Source organism: Coregonus clupeaformis, chromosome 23, assembly GCF_020615455.1.
Source record: "Coregonus clupeaformis isolate EN_2021a chromosome 23, ASM2061545v1, whole genome shotgun sequence".
Taxonomy (NCBI): domain Eukaryota; kingdom Metazoa; phylum Chordata; class Actinopteri; order Salmoniformes; family Salmonidae; genus Coregonus; species Coregonus clupeaformis.
The window spans coordinates 27,646,512-27,668,157 of record NC_059214.1 but is presented as its reverse complement, the minus strand read 5'-3'; the positions used below and the strand labels follow the sequence as shown (position 1 = coordinate 27,668,157).

The 21,646-nt window shown below is 46.8% G+C and overlaps 1 protein-coding gene across 5 annotated transcripts in view; it reads left to right on the top strand.

Moving 5' to 3' along the window:
- Nucleotides 1-21,646, top strand: part of sema5ba (sema domain, seven thrombospondin repeats (type 1 and type 1-like), transmembrane domain (TM) and short cytoplasmic domain, (semaphorin) 5Ba) — a 189,524-nt gene that overhangs the window by 38,626 nt on the left and 129,252 nt on the right. For all 5 annotated transcript variants that reach the window (XM_045206609.1, XM_045206608.1, XM_045206607.1 and 2 more), the window contains exon 3: nt 19,292-19,545. In XM_045206609.1, the coding sequence (XP_045062544.1) occupies nt 19,347-19,545 (199 nt within the window). In that variant the 5' untranslated portion in view covers nt 19,292-19,346. The remainder of the gene's footprint in view (nt 1-19,291; nt 19,546-21,646) is intronic.

Here is a 21,646-nt window from a genome sequence, read left to right as displayed (position 1 = left end):
TTGAGCCAGGGTGTGGATTTTCATTGTTTAGTTTTCTATGTGTTTCGTTCTAGATCGTTTATATCTATGTTGGCCAGGGTGGTTCCCAATCAGAGACAGCTGTAGCTCGTTGTCTCTGATTGGGGACCATACTTAGGCAGCCTTTTGGCTTATTAGTTTGGTGGTATCTTGTTCCGTAAGGTTTTGTGTATAACCTAGGACTTCACGTATCGTTTGGTTTGTTGTTTTGGTTCATGTGTGTACTAAATAAAGAATGTACGCTTATCACGCTGCGCCTTGGTCTTCATCAGTCGACGATCGTGACAGAAGATCCCAGCAAGAGAGGACCAAGCAGCGTGCCCAGGAGGAGAAGTTGGCGATGTCCCAGGTGGGCGAATGGTGGTCTTGGGAGGACATATTCACGGGCAGAGGGCCATGGGCAAAAGTAAATGCCCAGGCGGGAGAGGAGAAACGGCACCAACCGTGCCGACGACGGACACGCGAGAGGCAACCCCAAGTCATTTTTTGGGGGGGGCACACGGCGTGGACGACGGGGCTGCTGGAGGCAGCTACAGGACGAATCGGCGGACTAGGAGAGGAGGCCACCAGGTTTGGGGGGCTGGAAGGGTGGTTGGCGGAGCCTGGAGGTAGAGCAGAGCCAACTCCCCGTACTCAGGCTAGGCAGCGTGAGACTGGGCAGGTTCCGTGTTATGCGGAGCCACGTACTGTGCCGCGAGTGTTCCGGCACAGTCCTGTACGTCCTGTGCTAGCACCACGCACGTGTCGTGCTAAGGTGGGCATGCAGCCAGGACGGAGTGTGCCGGCTCAACGCTCGTGGCCTCCAGTACCCCTCCTCGGTCCCGGATATCCTGCGCCAGTGCCACGTGCTGTAGTGCCAGTACGAGTGCACAGCCCTGTACTTCCTGTGCTGATGCCTCACACAGATTGTGTGGAAATAGGCATTCAGCCAGGACGGGTTGTGTCAGCTCTCCGCTCCAGACCTCCAGTCCGTCTCCACAGCCCGGTCCGGCCTGTTCCTGTCCCTCGCACCAAACCAGTGGTGCGCGTCGCCAGCCCGGTCCGGCCTGTTCCTGCTCCCCGCACCAAGCCTGTGGTGCGCGTTGCCAGCCCGGTCCGGGCTGTTCCTGCTCCCCGCACCAAGCCTGTGGTGCGCGCCGCCAGCTCGGTCCGGCCTGTTCCTGTCCCTCGCACCAAGACTGTGGTGCGCGTCGCCAGCCCGGTCCGGCCTGTTCCTGCTCCCCGCACCAAGCCTGTGGTGCGCGTCGCCAGCCCGGTCCGGCCTGTTCCTGCTCCCCGCACCAAGCCTGTGGTGCGCGTCGCCAGCCCGGTCCAGCCTGTTCCTGTCCCTCGCACCAAGCCTGTGGTGCGCGTCGTCAGCCCGGTCCGGCCTGTTCCTGCTCCCCGCACCAAGCCTGTGGTGCGCGTCGCCAGCCCGGTCCGGCCTGTTCCTGCTCCCCGCACCAAGCCTGTGGTGCGCGTCGCCAGCCCGGTCCGGCCTGTTCCTGTCCCTCGCACCAAGCCTGTGGTGCGCGTCGTCAGCCCGGTCCGGCCTGTTCCTGTCCCTCGCACCAAGACAGTGGTGCGCTTCGCCAGCCCGGTCCGGCCCGTTCCTGCTCCCCGCACCAAGCCAGTGGTGCGCGTCGTCAGTCCGGCACGGTCCGTGCCTGTTCCACCGGTGCCTGGTCCAGCACCGGTCAGCTGCTCCACACCGGAGCCAGAGCAATCCGCTCCACCGGTGTCCAGTCCAGCTCGGACCAGACCAGGGGCGCTACGGGGGGGTAGAGAGAGAGTGGTGGTCACGCCCGGAGCCGGATCCGCCTCCGAGGCGGAATGCCCACACGGCCCCTACCCCGTTGTGTTGGTGTGGCACGGTCGCAGTCCGCGCCTTTGGGGAGTACTGTCACACCCTGGCACTGGGGACTCTTAAATGTTGAGCCAGGGTGTGGATTTTCATTGTTTAGTTTTCTATGTGTTTCGTCTAGATCGTTTATATCTATGTTGGCCAGGGTGGTTCCCAATCAGAGACAGCTGTAGCTCGTTGTCTCTGATTGGGGACCATACTTAGGCAGCCTTTTGGCATGTTAATTTGGTGGGATCTTGTTCCGTAAGGTTTTGTGTATAACCTAGGACTTCACGTATCGTTTGGTTTGTTGTTTTGGTTCATGTGTGTACTAAATAAAGAATGTACGCTTATCACGCTGCGCCTTGGTCTTCATCAGTCGACGATCGTGACAACAACACACGTTCTGCCAGTCACATTCTGAGTTCACACTCAAACTGGACAGTTTTACATTCAAAGTCTCAATCATGGACACTCTTACTGACACTTGTGGCTGCTTCGCGTGATGTATTGTTGTCTCTACCTATTTTCCCTTTGTGCTGTTGTCTGTGCCTAACCATGTTTGTGCCATGTTTGTGCTGCTGCCATGTTGTGTTGCTACCGTGTTGTTGTCATGTGGTGTTGCTACCATGCTGTGTTGTCATGTGTTGCTGCCATGCTGTGTTGTCTCTTTATGTGTCCTAAAACATTTTTTGGAAATCACAGCCCCCGTCCCCACAGGAAGCCTTTTGTCTCTTAGTAGGCTGTTATTGTAAATATGAATTTGTTCGTAATTGACTTGCCTAGTTAAATAAAGGTTAAATAAAATAATTTAAAATAATTTAAAATAATTAGGAAGGTCTTTAGAAGTTATTTATTTTACAATGTTATGTTACAATTACAGTTACACAACAGGCTCTCTCTTCAGAGGGGGAGAGAGCTAGAGAGAGGAAGAGCGGGAGAGAGAGTGAGCGAGAGGGAGAGAGAGAAAAAGAAAGTGATCAATTAAGAAAGGAAGAGAGAGAGCAGTCTGGCCTTTTGAAATCCAGCAGCGGAAGATGAGCTGTTGTTCCACAGCGGCTGAGACATTGTAGACAATGATCACAGTGTGTTGTTCTCATTTCATCTCCACATTTCCTGGCACAAAGACGGGGTCATGCATCAAGACGTCCGTAATGGGAAATCGTGTTGTGAGACCACAAAGCAATTAAAATAGGAAGCAAGATGTTTTTTTCTAGTTATATCACAACGAATGTAATTATTGTTGTGTGCTTTGCCAGCAGGAACATTGTTGTTGTTGTCTAGTGTATTGAAGCAGCATTGGGTTTGATCAATAACTTTGTTGTAAAATGATGCCCCCCTCCCCTTGCTCGTTCTACTATAATGACCATTCTCAAACTCAAACTAGCTCATTATGTGTTTATAGACTGTTTATTGAGTGCGTATGTAAATCTATAGTTACATTTACACATGCCAATTCATTGTTCCATTCTCACGTGTCATGCCTTGTAATTTCACTACTCTGCATGCATGTCCAATTTGTAATGCTGATTGGACCGTATAAAACAACCTGTTTATCCATTCACAAAGTGTGTTATTGGATGTTTCAAGTGATTAGCCTAACAGCAGCCTAATCTCTCCTTCCTCTCCCTCGCTCTCCAACATCAACAGAGGCTCTGACTGCCCTGGTAGAAAGGTGATATTGGCTGCTGTTTTCAGGTGTTAGTGGTCTGTGGTTAACCTCAAACCACAGAGCAGAGCATGTCAGCTAGCTACCTACCACAGGACTGTGTGTGTGTGTGTGTGTGTGTGTGTGTGTGTGTGTGTGTGTGTGTGTGTGTGTGTGTGTGTGTGTGTGTGTGTGTGTGTGTGTGTGTGTGTGTCTGTCGCTGAGAGGGATGCCACAAACATCATAGCCTGCCACCCGTGTATGAGTGGAAAGCTGAGGGGACCAAGATCACAAGATCGAATAAAAGTGACCTGAGGAAAAATATTCCCATCATAATCTCATTATAGGTAAGTCTACATAAATACTGGTGTGATTAACTAGCCATTGTTCATTCAATCTCTCAGCTGACACAGTTCTGCAAGAGGCATCTGAATTAGGCCATTTGAATACCACAGTTCAAAGTTGGTCTGCAAATTTAAAGACATTTTAACATCTGACAATAAAACAGGAAATGTTCTCAAAGCACTTTGAATATAGCCTTTGTGATATTCAATATTATTGATTTAGCCTCTCCCTATCCTCGGAACACATTGCATTGTTCTGCTGAAATCCAGTAGTAATCCTGATCAGAGGTGGTGTGTGTGTTTGTGTGTGTGTGTGTGTGTGTGTGTGTTTGTGTGTGAATGTTTGTGTGTTTTTGTGTGTGTGTGTGTTTGTGTGTGTTTTTGTGTTTGTGTGTGTGTATGTCTGTGTGTGTGTGTGTGTGTGTGTGTGTTTGTGTGTGTGTTTGTGTGTGACAGCAGCCTTCCCCTCAGAACACTCAGAAGAGAGGGAGTGGGCATCTAAAAGAGAGGAATGAAAGGATGCAAGGGTACTCAGAGAGAGATAGATCGAGAGAGAGGAAGAGAGGAAGAGGAGGGGGATGTCCTCAAGGGGCTCGGCCATCCCCCTGACACCCAAGAGCATCTAAGGAAAGTGGGAAGAGGAGGTGAGGGGGGTTGAAGAATAGGACCTTGAGTGGCAGATACAACTACAGGCTAAAGATCCCCCTGGAATGGGGTTTTGGTGTGTACAAGTGTTTGTGTGTGTGTGTGTGTGTGTGTGTGTGTGTGTGTGTGTGTGTGCTGTCACTGAGCCTCCATTCGGACTCTAAAACAAAGCAGCTCCCACAGGTTACCAGGGCGTAATCAAGGCATTAGAGACAGACCAATTAATGTGAAAGGAACCCAATTCATTGATGTCCCAGGCTAACACTGGCATAGAGACCTGTTGCAGGCGTCCCGTTTGAAGGTGGTTTTAGAGTCTGAGGAGACTTGTTAAGAGGCGTACATATTTCCCAGACTAGAGTTTCCTGTCCTGGACTCCCCTGGTGGAGACTGACCAGACAGAGAGATACTACTGTCCTGTCCTCCCCTGGTGGAGACTGACCAGACAGAGAGATACTACTGTCCTGTCCTGGCCTCCCCTGGTGGAGACTGACCAGACAGAGAGATACTACTGTCCTGTCCTCCCCTGGTGGAGACTGACCAGACAGAGAGATACTACTGTCCTGTCCTCCCCTGGTGGAGACTGACCAGACAGAGAGATGCTACCGTCCTGTCCTGGCCTCCCCTGGTGGAGACTGACCAGACAGAGAGATACTACCGTCCTGTCCTGGCCTCCCCTGGTGGAGACTGACCAGACAGAGAGATACTACCGTCCTGTCCTGGCCTCCCCTGGTGGAGACTGACCAGACAGAGAGATACTACCGTCCTGTCCTTGCCTCCCCTGGTGGAGACTGACCAGACAGACAGATACTACCGTCCTGTCCTCTCCTGGTGGAGACTGACCAGACAGAGAGATACTACCGTCCTGTCCTCCCCTGGTGGAGACTGACCAGACAGAGAGATACTACCGTCCTGTCCTGTCCTCCCCTGGTGGAGACTGACCAGACAGAGAGATACTACCGTCCTGTCCTGTCCTGTCCTGGTGGAGACTGACCAGACAGAGAGATACTACCATCCTGTCCTGTCCTCCCCTGGTGGAGACTGACCAGACAGAGCGATACTACCGTCCTGTCCTGTCCTCTCCTGGTGGAGACTGACCAGACAGAGAGATACTACCATCATGTCCTCCCCTGGTGGAGACTGACCAGACAGAGAGATACTACCGTCCTGTCCTCCCCTGGTGGAGACTGACCTGACAGAGAGATACTACAGTCCTGTGCTGGCCTCCCCTGGTGGAGACTGACCAGACAGAGAGATACTACTGTCCTGTGCTGGCCTCCCCTGGTGGAGACTGACCAGACAGAGAGATACTACTGTCTTGTCCTGGCCTCCCCTGGTGGAGACTGACCAGACAGAGAGATACTACTGTCCTGTCCTGGCCTCCCCTGGTGGAGACTGACCAGACAGACTACTTCTCAATGTCATCAACTTTCTTCATTCTCTTTTAGAATATCTCCTTATCTCGGTAGAATTGGAAACTCTGACTGCAATTGTTTGATAGATTGTTATGCGACCATCAACAACAAAATGTATGCGTTTTCTAAAACGTTAATTTTGGAACACAAAAGCTCTCCAGACAGGCCCTTTGGAGCCGGGGGGAGGTGGGCCAGTTTTATTATAAGTTTTATGTTCGTTCCCTCAGTGAGTGTGTGTGTGCATGCGCATATGTGCGTGTGTGGCGTGTTTTATCCCCGGGCAGCACAATAGCGCTGAGTGATTAATGCCTTCAGCCAAAATCCAATAAGGGGGACGTAGAGTGGGAATAGGGTGGTACGGCATCTCTCTGTCTATCCCTCCATGCCTCCCTCCATCTCTATCTATCCATCCTCTGCCACCATGGTCCAAATCAGCCAGCCGTTTGTTCTGCTGTGATCAATGTGCTCTGACAAACAGAGAAGCCAAATTGCGGCGCTTTATTGAAATGCTTCCTCCCACCTCCTCCTACCTGGCTGCCTGCCCACGTCTCCTGTGGTTTCAGGCAGCCGCAGCACAGGAACCAGACGTGTGTGTGTGTGTGTGTGTGAGTGTGTGTGTGTTTGTGTGTCTCTCTCTGGTTTCAGGAAGCCAAAGCTAGAGCACATATGTGCACAGACATCAGAGCCTGTCTGTCTATCTGTCTCTATGTGCCAGGCTGATTCAGTGGCATGAGAATGTGGTCCTGTTAGTACCTCTACAGACAATGAGTGGACGGACAAGTTAGCACCAAATCAACTGGAATAAATGAAGCAAGGTAGAACTTAATTTGAGTACTCTAGGATTCATATTGAATTCCGATGAAATAGTTGTTCGGCTGGGTGTGTGTGTGTGTGTGTGTATATATATGTGTGTGTGTGTGAGATTGTACATTTTAACACCAGCACCCTGTTTTCCTTTTAAAATAGAGAGGGTGAAATAGGGTTTGAATTATGTTTTTCACAATTCATTAAATCTCTGGTGACCTGACCTGACCTCGCCTCCAGTTGAAAAAGTGCTATGTATTTTACTACACTCATTTACTTTTTGGAGTGTTTGGCATGAGGGTTAATATGTGTGTGTTAGCCATTGCCTTGCAGTGCCATGTGGCACGAGTGATGATTAGGACAGAATCAGAAAAGACAGGCCTGAATGCAGCCTCTATGTCTTAGAGCCTGTGTCAATGAGGCCATTACATGACCTCAGTGTTGTTAATTATGCAGTCCTACCAGTGACATCCTCCCCTTAGAGATACAATAGTATCTCCTTTCACTCAGTAATGATACCAGTCTGTCTCATCATGCTGATTGATTGATCGGTTTGGTACAAGGAAATGGTTCCATTGTGTATGGGTGGGGAAGCAGATATACTGTACATAGCTCCATCAACACTAAGTGTTATGAGAAGAATCAAAACACACCACTGTATAGTTGACATTTTAGGACACCCTCATGCCTCAATGGACAATCATAATATAAGGACTCAGTATGTGATGTGCAATCAAATCATTGTACAGTATCAATGACCTGTTTTCCAATCATATCATGCATACTCCTCAGCCCATATGTGCTTGGTGTCTATTAAACGTGTTGTTTGGCCTGCTCCAGTGGAGCCTCCCTATAATGGGATCCATGCTTAGAGACAATTCATAATTGAATTGATAATGAGGCGTTATGGAGGAGTGCTCTGGAAAAGAGGGGAGATGGAAATAAAACATTTGCACATGAGATTACATTGGCATTAAATACTTGTCTGCTATGGGCCCTTTTCAAAAGTAGTGCACTATAAAGGGAATAGGGTGCCAGTTGGGACGCATCCCTAATCTGACTTTTTATACTGGTGACGATGACATGTCAAGGTTGACCTTCAGTGCCTGGAATGGAGGCATCTGTTTTTCTCATGCAACTACGGTACTGCCTACTTCTCTACTATACAGTACAGGGCTCACCGTGTCCTTGCAGCTACATTTGATTCTCTGAATAGAGTGATGGTGAAATGTGTCGCTTCGCTTCATTTTATAGTGCTTTACATTTACATTTACATTTTAGTCATTTAGCAGACGCTCTTATCCAGAGCGACTTACAGTTAGTGAGTGCATACATTATTATTTTTATTTATTCCCCGTGGGAAACGAACCCACAACCCTGGCATTGCAAACGCCATGCTCTACCAACTGAGCTACATCCCTTTCCTGGGTGACTCAGAAGTTCAATCAGTCATTATGAGTTGAAAAACTACTACAACAGGGACTGAATGCTGAGGTCCCCATGGAAGGCTTTTCCTCTTACTCTGAACTGCACTGCCGTACAAGCTTAGCCTCTGCAGGCTTAAAGGGATTCAAGTGTGTATGTCCGTTCCGTGTGTGTGTCTCCAAGTAGCTAAGACGCCTCTATGATTGAATTCAGCCAGGCCTCTCCCAGGCAGCCCACTCCTGGTCTTGACAGAGGGTATTTTCATTGCCCCCCTGTCTTGTCTGTCTGTCTGTGTGTGTGTGTGTCTGCATGTGTGTGTTCACTTCAATCAGTGTGTGTGTGTGTGTGTGTGTGTGTGTGTGTACTAGTGGACAAGACAGGTTCTCTGACGGAGGGTGTTTCCATTGCCCCCCTGTCTGCCCCCCAGGCCGCCTTCTGCTGATGGGATCAGGACTGAGGCTCAGTACCATTAATAACAACCACAGCCTCCTGGACCCCTGGTCTATCGGGTCACTGTCCACAGCCTCCTGGACCCCTGGTCTATCGGGTCACTGTCCACAGCCTCCTGGACCCCTGGTCTATCGGGTCACTGTCCACAGCCTCCTGGACCCCTGGTCTATCGGGTCACTGTCCACAGCCTCCTGGACCCCTGGTCTATCGGGTCACTGTCCACAGCCTCCTGGACCCCTGGTCTATCGGGTCACTGTCCACAGCCTCCTGGACCCCTGGTCTATCGGGTCACTGTCCACAGCCTCCTGGATCCCTGGTCTAACAGGTCACTGTCCACAGCCTCCTGGACCCCTGGTCTATTGGGTCACTGTCCACAGCCTCCTGGACCACTGGGCTATCGGGTCACTGTCCACAGCCTCCTGGATCCCTGGTCTAACAGGTCACTGTCCACATCCTCCTGGACCCCTGGTCTAACAGGTCACTGTCCACAGCCTCCTGGACCCCTGGTCTAACAGGTCACTGTCCACATCCTCCTGGACCCCTGGTCTAACAGGTCACTGTCCACAGCCTCCTGGATCCCTGGTCTAACAGGTCACTGTCCACAGCCTCCTGGACCCCTGGTCTAACAGGTCACTGTCCACAGCCTCCTGGACCCCTGGTCTAACAGGTCACTGTCCACATCCTCCTGGACCCCTGGTCTAACAGGTCACTGTCCACAGCCTCCTGGACCCCTGGTCTACTGGGTCACTGTCCACAGCCTCCTGGAACACTGGGCTATCGGGTCACTGTCCACAGCCTCCTGGAACACTGGGCTATCGGGTCACTGTCCACAGCAGACACACACGCTGTATTGCCATTGATACCTGTGATTATTAGCTGTAAGGAAATTGTGTGTGGGTGGTGTGTCTGTGTGTGTGTGTGCATGTGTGTGTGCGTTCCTGCGTGTGTGTGTGTGTATGTGTGCATCCATCCAGCTGTTTTCTATGCATTCATGAGTCTATTCAGGAGTGTGCAGAGTTTTGTTAATCATATCAAGAGTTATCTTTTGATCTATGCAGCTGTCCTTTTGAAGTCTGTTGTAATCAATTTGCTCATCATTTAAAGTGTCTGGCGGCCCTTGTGTGTGTGTTTTGTTTTGTGTCCGCTCCAGTTAATGAGAACAGCACTCCTTCTGTTGTCCTTGAGATAGCAGCTAATTAGGCTGAGCCGTCTCTGCATCATTGGTTTCATAATTCCAGCTTCACTCCCATAGAATGCCATACAGCCCAGTAAAACTGTGTGATAATTCACTGCCATCCGCTGAAATGGTGGTGTATGGTGGTTTGCATGGCTCCAAGGATAGGCTCTGGACTTTTTTTCAAATCGACCAATTCCAAGGCTGGAAGCAGATTGAAAGTAAGCCCCACCCACATCTGTTTGTCTGAGTATCGCAGCCATCCTGGTCATAGTTCTTATCAGCTGTGGCATACCACCCTGGCACAGAGAGAGAGAGAGAGAGAGAGAGAGAGAGGTCTCAGCACTCACGCTCTAAATTCCACCGGGGATGGCAGTGAGTAATTACTGCAAGGAAAACCTTCATTCAATACACACACACTATTATACACTGACTGACACAGAGACACACACACCTAACTTCAGAAAGAGTCTCTATTTTTGGGATGAGTGCCAATAAATAAAAATCAACAGCTTATTTTAGAGAGAGAGAGAGAAAGCTATTGAGCAAAAGAGAGGAAAGGTGGTGACCTCTCCAATCCTGTTAACAACCTGGGTTTTGTGGGATGGACACCCCTCTATTGTGGGAGCCAATCAGAGGTCCTCCCCCCTGGACACCCAGCCAATCAGAGGTTGTCACCCCAGGTCACTTGTACTCTTTGTTGGCGGTCACCCATGCCCCGCCCTATTTGTCCCTTGCAGCTGGGTCTTGTCCTCCTGAACTCTCTGCTGTGGTGCGTTGGTCACGTTAGATAAATAGGCCATTGTATCACTATGAAGAAACTGACCACTGAGAGATGGAGACCTAGATGGAAGCCTATTCAGAACAATTGAAGACACCATTTATTTTGATACCATTAATATTTTTTATAGAAGTAGAGTAGTGCAGCCTATTTTTTCTCAGAATGGGTGAATTTTGGAAGTAATCAAAGGCAATGGGGGACAAGTCAAATGCAAGATGGTGCTCTATACTACAGGCTTTGCATTGGAGCTTAGAGATTGGAAATGGGTATGTTGACTCATACTGTCATAGGTTAATGTGGAACACATCAAAGTATTGGTTCAGTGATTCTCAGTGGTTCAAGGCAAATTGTTGGATTAAGGAGTGGGTCCTTTCAATTCCAAGTTCCAACAAGTTATTTTAAAAACTTTTAATGAAAGTATCTAGCAGCAGTATCTCCTGTACAGCAGAACCTCTTGGACCAATGTTTAACTATTTCACTTTGAAGGTTTAAACCGTTTGTTTAAAACACTCAAGTTTCCCTGCAAACCTCCCAAACAAATCAATACAAGAACCAGGGTTAAAGTTCTCACAGTGAAGGCTCATAGACTGTACACAATGAAGAGGTATCAGGTAAACTAGAGAAATGCACTTCATGTGGCTTCGGTCTGTGTCCCAAATGGCCCTGGTCAAAAGTAGTGCACTATGTAGGGAATAGGATGCCATTTGGCACGCACCCTGTCTGAACATATAAGGTGTGAGACTGTCTGCCAACTAATGTCATAATAGATCTTTTGAAGGCCAGGCACCGTGTGTTATTACAGATCAGACTTGGGTGGAGAGCTCTGTGGTTGTGTGTGTCTGTGTCTCTGTGTCTGGGTGTATGTGTCTCTGTGTGTGTGTGTGTGTGTGTGATGCGGTCTGACAGGCCAGAGATTGGAAGATACCCTTTCCCTCCCAGGGCTCTGCCAGCAGATTGCTTCTGACCAACCATACATCATTCTAGACCACACAGACACACACACACACACACACACAGCAGTACTATCTGGAGTCTGATGATACAAACGGTTCTCAAATCGTCACTACATTACAGGCCATATCAAATCACTTTAGCCGCTCACAGGGCAGTGTGATTAGAGGGCAGTGTGATTGGAGGGCAGTGTGATTGGAGGACAGTGTGATTGGAGGACAGTGTGATTGGAGGGCTGTGTGATTGGGGGGCAGTGTGATTGGAGGACAGTGTGATTGGAGGGCAGTGTGATTGGAGGACAGTGTGATTGGAGGGCTGTGTGATTGGGGGCAGTGTGATTGGAGGGCAGTGTGATTGGAGGGCAGTGTGATTGGAGGACAGTGTGATTGGAGGGCTGTGTGATTGGAGGGCAGTGTGATTGGAGGGCAGTGTGATTGGAGGGCAGTGTGATTGGAGGGCAGTGTGATTGGAGGACAGTGTGATTGGAGGACAGTGTGATTGGAGGACAGTGTGATTGGAGGGCTGTGTGATTGTGGGGCAGTGTAATTGGACGTTTAGAACAGCTCAATAAGTGGCCCTCTCGCCTCAGGCCTTTGTGTCCTAATCAAAATCTAATTTCTTCATTGTTGGAGCCTATTTGGGCTCTTTGAACTGTGCTTCATGCACCGTAATAAAACCCTGGAGGTGCTGTAACTAATTGTTTTGTTCCAATATAAATCAGCCAACGTTAAGAGGTGCAATCTGCGATTACAATCAGGACTTTTCTTTGTGTGTTGGAGTCTGAGTGGTGTAATGCAAGTTGTTCTCACTCAGAGGCTGTGTCCTAAATAGCACCCTATTCCCTATATAGTGCACTACTTTTTACCAGGGCCCATAGGCATAGGGCCCTGGTCAAAATGAGTGCACTATAGAAAATAGGGTGCCTTTTGGGATGCAACCAGACTCTGAAGCAGTGCTAGAATACGTAACCAGACCAGTCTGGGGAAACAGAACAGGAGTGCTGTAAGAGTGTAATAGGCTCTTCAACACTGGGATTTCTCAGATTGGCAGCGAGGCCAGTGGGTGCTTTCACTGATGTAGACAGACAGCAAGTGATGATTGCCCTCCCTGAGATTCTACTGGCTGCTGTGTATGAGCACTCACTTCCTAGAAAGACACAGCCCACAGACACACATTCTGTAGCACTACACAAAGACGAAGAAATACACTTTGTGGACTGTCTCCACTCTGGAGAATGCAAAGTGCAGACAAACACAATAATATTATTTTGTTGTCTGGCCCTTTGTGCTAGGATAGATCACGGTCAAATAACTGTGTTATCCTTCTACTATTGTATCTGCACATGGAGACACCAACTGCCTTTTCTATGTGTTATCATATGGTTATGATATAGACACTGAGTAATGATGGTATGATATCATACACATTCCATATCGTTTGATTCAACCCCGTCACGCCCTGTTAATGCCGTCACCCCCATAGAATTATAAATATAATGTTTATTCCTATGTTCACCCCCAGTCAGTCCCAAGGCTCTTTTCTGTGTCCGAGACTCCGAGGTCATTCAAGCACATTCCTTGGGAAAGCCATTCCTTCTATTTTAACAGACCTACTCAAGCGTGAGCATGGCGACTCAATAAGAGATTTCTACGACCCTCCCATCACCCTTTTACCAAAAAGGTCCTTTTATATCAGCCCTTCCCCATCTTGTCCCACATTCCTATGGTCTTCCCCAAGTGTGTAGCCTATTAACCCCCCCCACCTCCTCCCCTCCTCTTTGGCTCACATAACGGGCCCCAATTGTCCCCCCTCACCCCCCTCAACCCCCAACCCCCCCCCCATCGCCCGTTGCCCAGACACCTATGGGCCATCTCAGAGCAGACATTAAAAAGATTGGTGAGGCTCAGCTATTGAATAGAATTAGACATGGTCAATGTAACCCCGACGGGACCAAACCCCTTGGGGAGAAGGGGGGAGAGAGGGGGGGTTGAATAGGGATGAGAGTATGGTAGCAGTATGTTTGTTCCTGTGTGGTGCCTCATGCCTACTAGTTATTTATGAGTTAAGGCGGTAAAAGACAGTGTGAGTTTAACTTATAATTGGTCAAAGTTGTCAAATGCTATAGTGTGTTAGTAGTTAGTGGGCTGTAGATATTCCTTCTTACTTCCTAGATGTCTCTTGGTGCTGTACAGTAGGTTGGTATGCTTTGCGTTCTTGCTGTGTGTGTTTGCTTAGCTTAGTTATTTCCCTAAGTGAACAACAAACATGAGAAGCGGGAAATGAAGTGTGCAGCATCTAATTTTATTTCCTAAAAAACCCATTTGGGAAATCAAATGGTTTTAATTGAGAAACGTGGATATTATGTAGGTTTAATTGAGAAACAGGTGCTGTATTTACTTCTGCCGCAAATCAGCTCTATTTGTCTGCATCTCTGCCAGACAGGATACCTGGGAGCGTCTTCTGATCTGATGAGCTGGTGTTGGTATTCCACTGGTACTAAAGCTAATGTCGATGTTAGTGCATTTGCGTGTGTGTGTGGTTATGTGTGTGTGTGTGTGTGTGTGTGTGTGTGTGTGGTTATGTGTGTGTGTGTGCGTGTATGTTTTTGTGTGCATGTGTGTGTGTGTGTGCGCGCAACAGAAGGCTTAGTGAGAACGGTACATTTTTCATACACTTACTGCTCATGGGGCCTCAATAATACAAGATGCTTAACAATCACATCCAATCAACATAGCTTAAGATAAAATGCATCAAAGAACCCATTGGAGCGGAACCAGTCCTCCTTGGAGACTTTCCCAACGGAAATTACCAATTTAATTTAGATTAGTTTTTTTCTTGTTATTTTTTTGAAGCGTAAACATCAATAGCAACATCCGTTCATTCGCAGTTAAACACTTTATTTCTCTGATATGGGGTAGCTAGCCTACCTTGGTTTTTATGAACAGCACCAGTGATTGGTTGCATCCCAAATGGCACCCTATTCCCTATTTATTGCACTTTTTCCAGGGCCGATAGGGCTTTGGTCAAAAGTAGTGCACTACATAGGGAATAGGGTGCCATTTGGGACACAGGCATTGTCTTCCCAATGGGCTGGAAGCAATTTAATCAGTGTCCTAATTGATTCAGATGTGATTCGGTTGAAGGACTTTCTATTGAGTTGTAATTAGAAGTAGTCCCCTGGGCAACAGGGTAGAGAGTAGACCCATCACCAACCCGGATGAGGGAAGGTGCAGGCAGAGCGCTCAGGGCCCTAAATCATCTGTCTCCGGTATGGCGAAGCAGAGTGGAGCCGGAGAGGGGAGCCAGTGATTCATCCTCAACCTTTATGGCTAGTAGGGAGAGGGAAACTGTCTGACACACCTGCTGGCCCAGCGGCCTTGTAGAATGGGATAAAAGCCCTCTGACATTATTAAAGACAGAGTGTTTTAAATGAGTTTTTTATGGCCTCCACCCTACCGCTCCGCCTCTCCCGTCCTGTCCGTTGCTTTAGTTTTAGTGAAAAGGCAACATTTTGAATGAGGCTGTTAAGTTTAAAAGGTCTGAAAGACTGAGGGGAGCGGGGGGTAAAAAAGATGCACCCCACCCCAACCCCCACACAGCAGAGAAAGAGAATATGAACAAGGGAAAGAAGACAAGCTAAAAAGTGTCTCTCCTCATAGACTATTATTCTGTCTCCAGGGCCCATGACTTGCTATTGCACCAGCCAAGCTATGCAACTATTTACATTTCATGGCATTTATCAGACTTCACTCTCTCTCACCTTGCTTTCAGACACGCAGTATCACTTAGTGGATAGAGAAAACATATTTAGCATTTTGGTCTAGAAGACGTACCTTTTTCTATGAGGGTACTTTCATGGCCTACGTTACATCATCAATCTCTGAGCTGCTCTTTATTTCTTCAGGATGGTTTCTCTGATGTGTCTTGACACGCTGTGGGCTCAGTGCAAACACTCTACTCTACCTGGCCCCATCTACTGAAGACCTGGTTCAAAATATTCACTGTTACCATAGCTACAGGATGGCATCCAATGGCAGTGAGTGAGCTGAGAGACTATATGAAATCAGAGCAATCTCAATGACTGGATCTCCCACCTCCAGTGTGTGTGTGCGTGCGTGCGTCAATGATTGTACCTCCTGCTTCCAACCATAGTCTCTCTGCTCGATCCTCAGAGGGCTATTAACAGGGGACGTGTCTGGGCATTCATTAGCCAAAACCCCTGGAAGTCCCCCTCTAATCCATGAGCACACTGTCCACAGTCCATGGATCATTTACTGACTGACTCCTTCTCCCAGCCAGGCAGTCTGTTATGCTGTGTTTGTGTGTGTCAGAGACAAGTGTAGATGTGGTGGTGAAGGCTTGGATTCACAAGTGGGATGGAAAAGTGTTGGATAGACAGCTGACAGAGCTGAGAGGAGTACCTGTGCCACAGAGGAGCAATCGCCTTGGTTTCATCTTGGCAAATAGCATTCAAGCAGGAGAACATCAGAGAGGGTCTGTCATACACTCTTAGAAAAAAAGGTGTTATCTAGAACCTACACGTTTTTTTGGGCTGTCCCCATAGGAGAACCCTTTGAAGAACAATGTTTGGTTCAAGGTAGAACCTATTTGGTTCCAGGTAGAATCATTTTGGGTTCCATGTAGAACCTTTTTCACAGAGGGTTCTACATGGAACCCAAAAGGCTTCTGCCTGGAACCAAAAAGGGTTCTCCTATGGGGACAGCCGAATAACCCTTCTGGAACCTTTTTTTCTAAGAGTGTAGTGGGCCTCTTCTTTTAGTGTCCTCACTAAGGGAGCAGTGGTGGACACACGCACCCAGGCACACACACACACTTGGTGCCAGGTCTGCCTGATTGCTGACCCAGAAGGGACTGTGACCAGCTGTTCAAGGGTTTAATTCGCCAGTTTTGTGAGTTAGACGTGTGTGTGAGTGCGTGCATGCTTGCGTGCGTGTGTGTGATTTGATGATGTGTGTATGTGGACTAATGAAACCAAATCTGTCCACCCAAAGTGCCAGTGGAGCCTAGTCTACACACTCACACCTCCACCTGCTGTTAGCGTTTACCCACGGGTCTAGTTGACTGTGTCTGTGCCAAGACCAGCTCTGCTCTGTGGGTTGTAGAGCTGCTGCTGCCCCTCCTGGTCTTCTCTCTCTACACAGGCCAAGCACTATTTTAATTAACACCAGTTCTATTTTACTGAAGGGACTACTATTAGGCTTGAATATACTTTACATAGCAGTGTATCTAACAGTAGTGTTTTGCTTACTTGCAGATTCACAGCATACTTTTCATCGCAAATGATGTTCTAGCTAGGGTTGACATGAGGAATATTGCACTCAGTAACCCATCCCTTCTTGATACTGTTTTCCATGCAAACGCATGGAATGCTGTATGCTTAGGGCTTTTCAATTTACACCACCAGTCAAAAGTTTGGACACACCTACTCATTCAAGGGTTTTCCTTTATTTTTAAAATGTTTTACGTTGTAGAATAGTAATGAAGACATCAAAACTATGAAATAACACATATGGAATCATGTAGTAACCAAAAAAGTGTTAAACAAATCTAAATATATTCAAATAGCCACCCTTTTCCTTGATGACAGCTTTGCACACTCTTGGCATTCTCTCAACCAGCTTCATGAGATAGTCACCTGGAATGCATTTCTTAAAAGTGAATTTGTGTAATTTCTTTCCTTCTTAATGCATTTGAGCCAATCAGTTGTGTTGTGACAAGGTAGGGGGGTATACAGAAGATAGCCCTATTTGGTAAAAGACCAAGTCCATATTATGGCAATAACAGCTCAAATAAGTTAAGAGAAACAACAGTCCATCATTACTTTAGGACATGAAGGTCAGTCAATACAGAACATTGCAAGAACTTTGAATGTTTCTTCAAGTGCATTCGCAAAAACCATCAAGTGCTATGATGAAACTGACTCTCATGAGGACCGCCACAGGAATGGAAGACCCAGAGTTACCTCTGCTGCAGAGGATAAGTTCATTAGAGTTACCAGCCTCAGAAATTGCAGCCCAAATATATGCTTCACAGAGTTCAAGTAACAGACACATCTCAACATCAACTGTTCAGAGGAGACTGTGAATCAGGCCTTCATGGTCGAATTAATGCAAAGAAACCACTACTAAAGGACACCAATAATAAGAAGAGACTTGCTTGGCCCAAAAAACACAAGCAATGGACATTAGACCGGTGGACATTTGTCCTTTGGTCTGGAGTCCAAATTTGAGATTTTTGGTTCCAACCGCTGTGTCTTTGTGAGACGCGATGTGGGTGAACGGATTATCTCCGCATGTGTATTTCCCACCGTAAAGCATGGCGGAGGAGGTGTTATGGTGTGGGGGTGCTTTGCTGGTGACACTGTCTGTGATTTATTTAGAATTCAAGGCATACTTAAACATCATGGTTATCACAGCATTCTGCAGTGATACGCCATCCCATCTGGTTTGGGCTTAGTGGGACTATCATTTGTTTTTTCAACAGGACAATGACCCAACACACCTCTAGGCTGTGTAAGGGCTATTTTACCAAGAAGGAGAGTGATGGAGTGCTGCATCAGATGACCTGGCCTCCACAATCCCCCGACCTCCACCCAATTGAGATGGTTTGGGATGAGTCGGACCATAGAGTGAAGGAAAAGCAGCCAACAAGTGCTCAGCATATGTGGGAACTCCTTCATGACTGTTGGAAAAGCATTCCAGGTGAAGCTGGTTGAGAGAATGCCAAGAGTGTGCAAAGCTGTCATCAAGGCATAGGGTGGCTATTTGAAGAATCTCAAATATAAATATATTTTGATTTGTTTAACACTTTTTTGCTTAATGCATGATTCCATATGTGTTATTTTTATTATTTTGATGTCTTCACTATTATTCTACAATGTAGAAAATAGTAAAAATAAAGAAAAACCCTGGAATGAGTTGGTGTTTCCAAACTTTTGACTGGTACTGTATGTCTAGTGGCACATCTGTGTTCCTTGGCATTTACCCTGAGCCAGTTTTGTTGACTGTTACTGTATTATAATGACAATCACCCCAGCCTCTCATGTGCCTAATTAGTTACCAGCTGTAGTGAGAGAGAGTGGGTTAATTGATTGTGGGCAATAAGGTTGACTTTAAACTCAACCAAGCTAATGATGTGTTATTGATCGGTCCATTAAAAGGAATACTATTACAAGGAGACCTAACCCTGTGAATGTGAGAGCAGGAAGTTAGAAATGATGAGTAAGATATTTCAGCTATTCATGTGCGTCATCTACTCAAAACCATTAGTTAAAACATTTAGTTAAGGATAGGGATTTTTCTTGTGTTAAGCACATTTCTATGAGCCATAGATTTTAAGTTCACAGGGTTCTGGTACATTAACTCATGGTAACTTGCACCCCATTGAACAATCCACTACCTTCTTATTCAATTTTCTGATTTTAATCAGCCGTTAAATTAACTTCTGAGGTTTAATTGCGTATTTTGAATGATTATGGTGAGGTCAGGGGTTAGGTACTTCACAGACATGGCTCCTTGATGTTTAGGTGTCTCTGTTTGCAGTTTTCTCTACTCACTCTCTGACCTGTCTCTTTGTTTTTCACTTGTCTCCTTTTCATATTTTGACGCATTATTTAGACAGGGAGAGGGAGAAATAGGCAAGTGGGATAAACAGTGGGACAAGGGGATCAAACCCCAGTCTCCGGGATTGTACATATGTGTCAAGAACCAGAAGTGTTACCATGCAACTACAGACTCTGCACAACACGTCTTCTTTTTCGAACTCTCTCTCTTTCTTCCCTTCTTCTTTTCTCACAGTTGTATCCCAGAGGCCCACCTTGGCAGTTAGAGGAGAGGCTCCGCCCCCATCACCATGACAGCAGCGTTGCCGCGGAACGCTGCCCCCCTGTCTGTGCCTGGCCTGTTGCTCCTCCCCCTGCTCCTGCTGCCCTTCCCCATCGCACTGTCCCAGAAACACCTGCTCCCCTCCCCACCTGCCCCCACACCCGCCCCCCAGTACCTGTCCCGGCCGGAGTGTACACGGAGAGAACACCCTGTGGTCACCTTCCAAGGTAAGTCTTAATTTACTGTACACTGTACACACCCTCCTGACTGGACAGAGCTATTGACAAGGCCCTTCCTCTAACGAATGTATGCAAACTTGTCTATTTACAGTAGACTTAAACCCATTTAATTACTAGACATCACATTGGTCTTAGATCCCCCATAATAACACTCTCAATCCTTTCACCTCTATCATACAGAGTGTCATTACCTAAAGGCTCTTCTTCTTGAACAAAAGTTTGGATTAAATTGTTTTACCTAAGAATGTTTTGCCAAAGGGATCAGTGTGGAAATGTACACCCATTATGATTAAATCAATGAAGAGAATTACTGAACAGACTCCAAGCCTAACAGGTTACAGGGAGGAGCAGCCCTTTGTACAGACAAGCTCTATAGCCTTCTGTCGTATCTATACTATACAGCAGGGGTCTCCAACCTTTTCTAGCATGAGAGCAACTTAAAAAATATGAAACATGTTGCAAGCTAAAATTTTTTTATAGCTTTCAAATAGGCACATTCTTCTCTTCTCCTCTACCCTGAAACTCTTCCCTGGGTTCTTGGTGTACAAGAGATGTGTTTTCTGTCAATATACCTGGTAGGATCATGGTTCATAAACAGTCTTTTGGCCCCATAGAATTCTCTTTTGTATTTTCCCAAATGCTGTTTTCTGTTTTATTTTTCCTGGTTTTGGATTATTTTCTGTTTTTTACTCTTAATATTACAATTATTCATAAAGAAACAACGAAAATGGATGTTATGAGTCCATGTCAATGCTTAAATCACATCAGAATACAATTTTTGAGCTTTTTTGTGTTATTCCCCTTTAATTGCGCATTTAGCAAGAGAGGAAATGTGTCAGTCTGGCATGTTTCTGCTGTTAGGCCTACTGCTGCAGCACGTCATGGCTGTTTGCAAAACAATGGCAACCCAATTGATACAAATAATCAAGATATAGTTTTGTCAGGTAAGCCTACTTTGTAGTTAACATTTAACAGTTAACATTTAATTGAAAAGGTTTGTGGGGAAAGTCTTTCTGTCTACCCACAAGACGGTTATCATTAGCATCGCTAATGAGTGATAGACACCAAACAGACAGACAGGGGCAATATTGCTGGAAATTAATTGGCAGATATTGTGTTACGTTTGGCTTTTTAAACCAATAGTTGGTAACCAGGGGTAGGATAATGTCAGTGTGGCTTTGATTGGGTAGCCGGACGCTTTATGTTAATGACAGTTTGCGATGGAACACATGAAAAAATGCACATACTTTCAGAATTGATTGGCGAGCTACTGTCACGATCGTTTATAGACGGGACGGACCAAGGCGCAGCGTGATATGCCAACATGTTTATTTGACGAGTAAACACACAACAAAACAACAAACGAAACGTGAAGTCCAAGGTAGCACACAAACACCATACCTTACACGGAACAAGATCCCACAACCCACTAGTGCCAATAGGCTGCCTAAGTATGGTCCCCAATCAGAGACAACGAGCGACAGCTGCCTCTGATTGGGAACCACACAGGCCAACATAGATCTAGACATAATAGAAACTACAACATAGATATACACAACATAGAAACTACACACCCTGACTCAACATATACGAGTCCCCTGAGTCAGGGCGTGACAGCTACTCATAAGTGGGCTGCAAGCTACTGGTAGCTAGTTATCTACCTGTTGAAGAACCCTGTTATACAGAGAGAAACAGAGATGCTTTATGTTGATGCCAGCACCGTTTGACAGACACACCAGTAAGACAGGGAGATAACATTTCAATCTCTCTGTCTGCCAGCTTCAATAATTCCTCATGTTGGTTGGTTCACACACACTCAAACGCACGCACACACGCACATACATACATCATTCAGGACAGAGATACAGAGAGAACATTGTGTACAGTGATACCCCCTTTATCTTCTCTGTTCATCTATGCAGCGGGTCAAGAAACTAGGTGTTCTCCTTAGTGAGAAACAGACATGCAGAGTGAATGAGGGAGGATGGACACTGAAATGGCTGTGTTTATTTCAGGAGATGGTGTGTTTGTTAACCTTTCCAAGGGCCATGAATAGATAGATATATTGGTAAAATAAATTCAGTGTGGG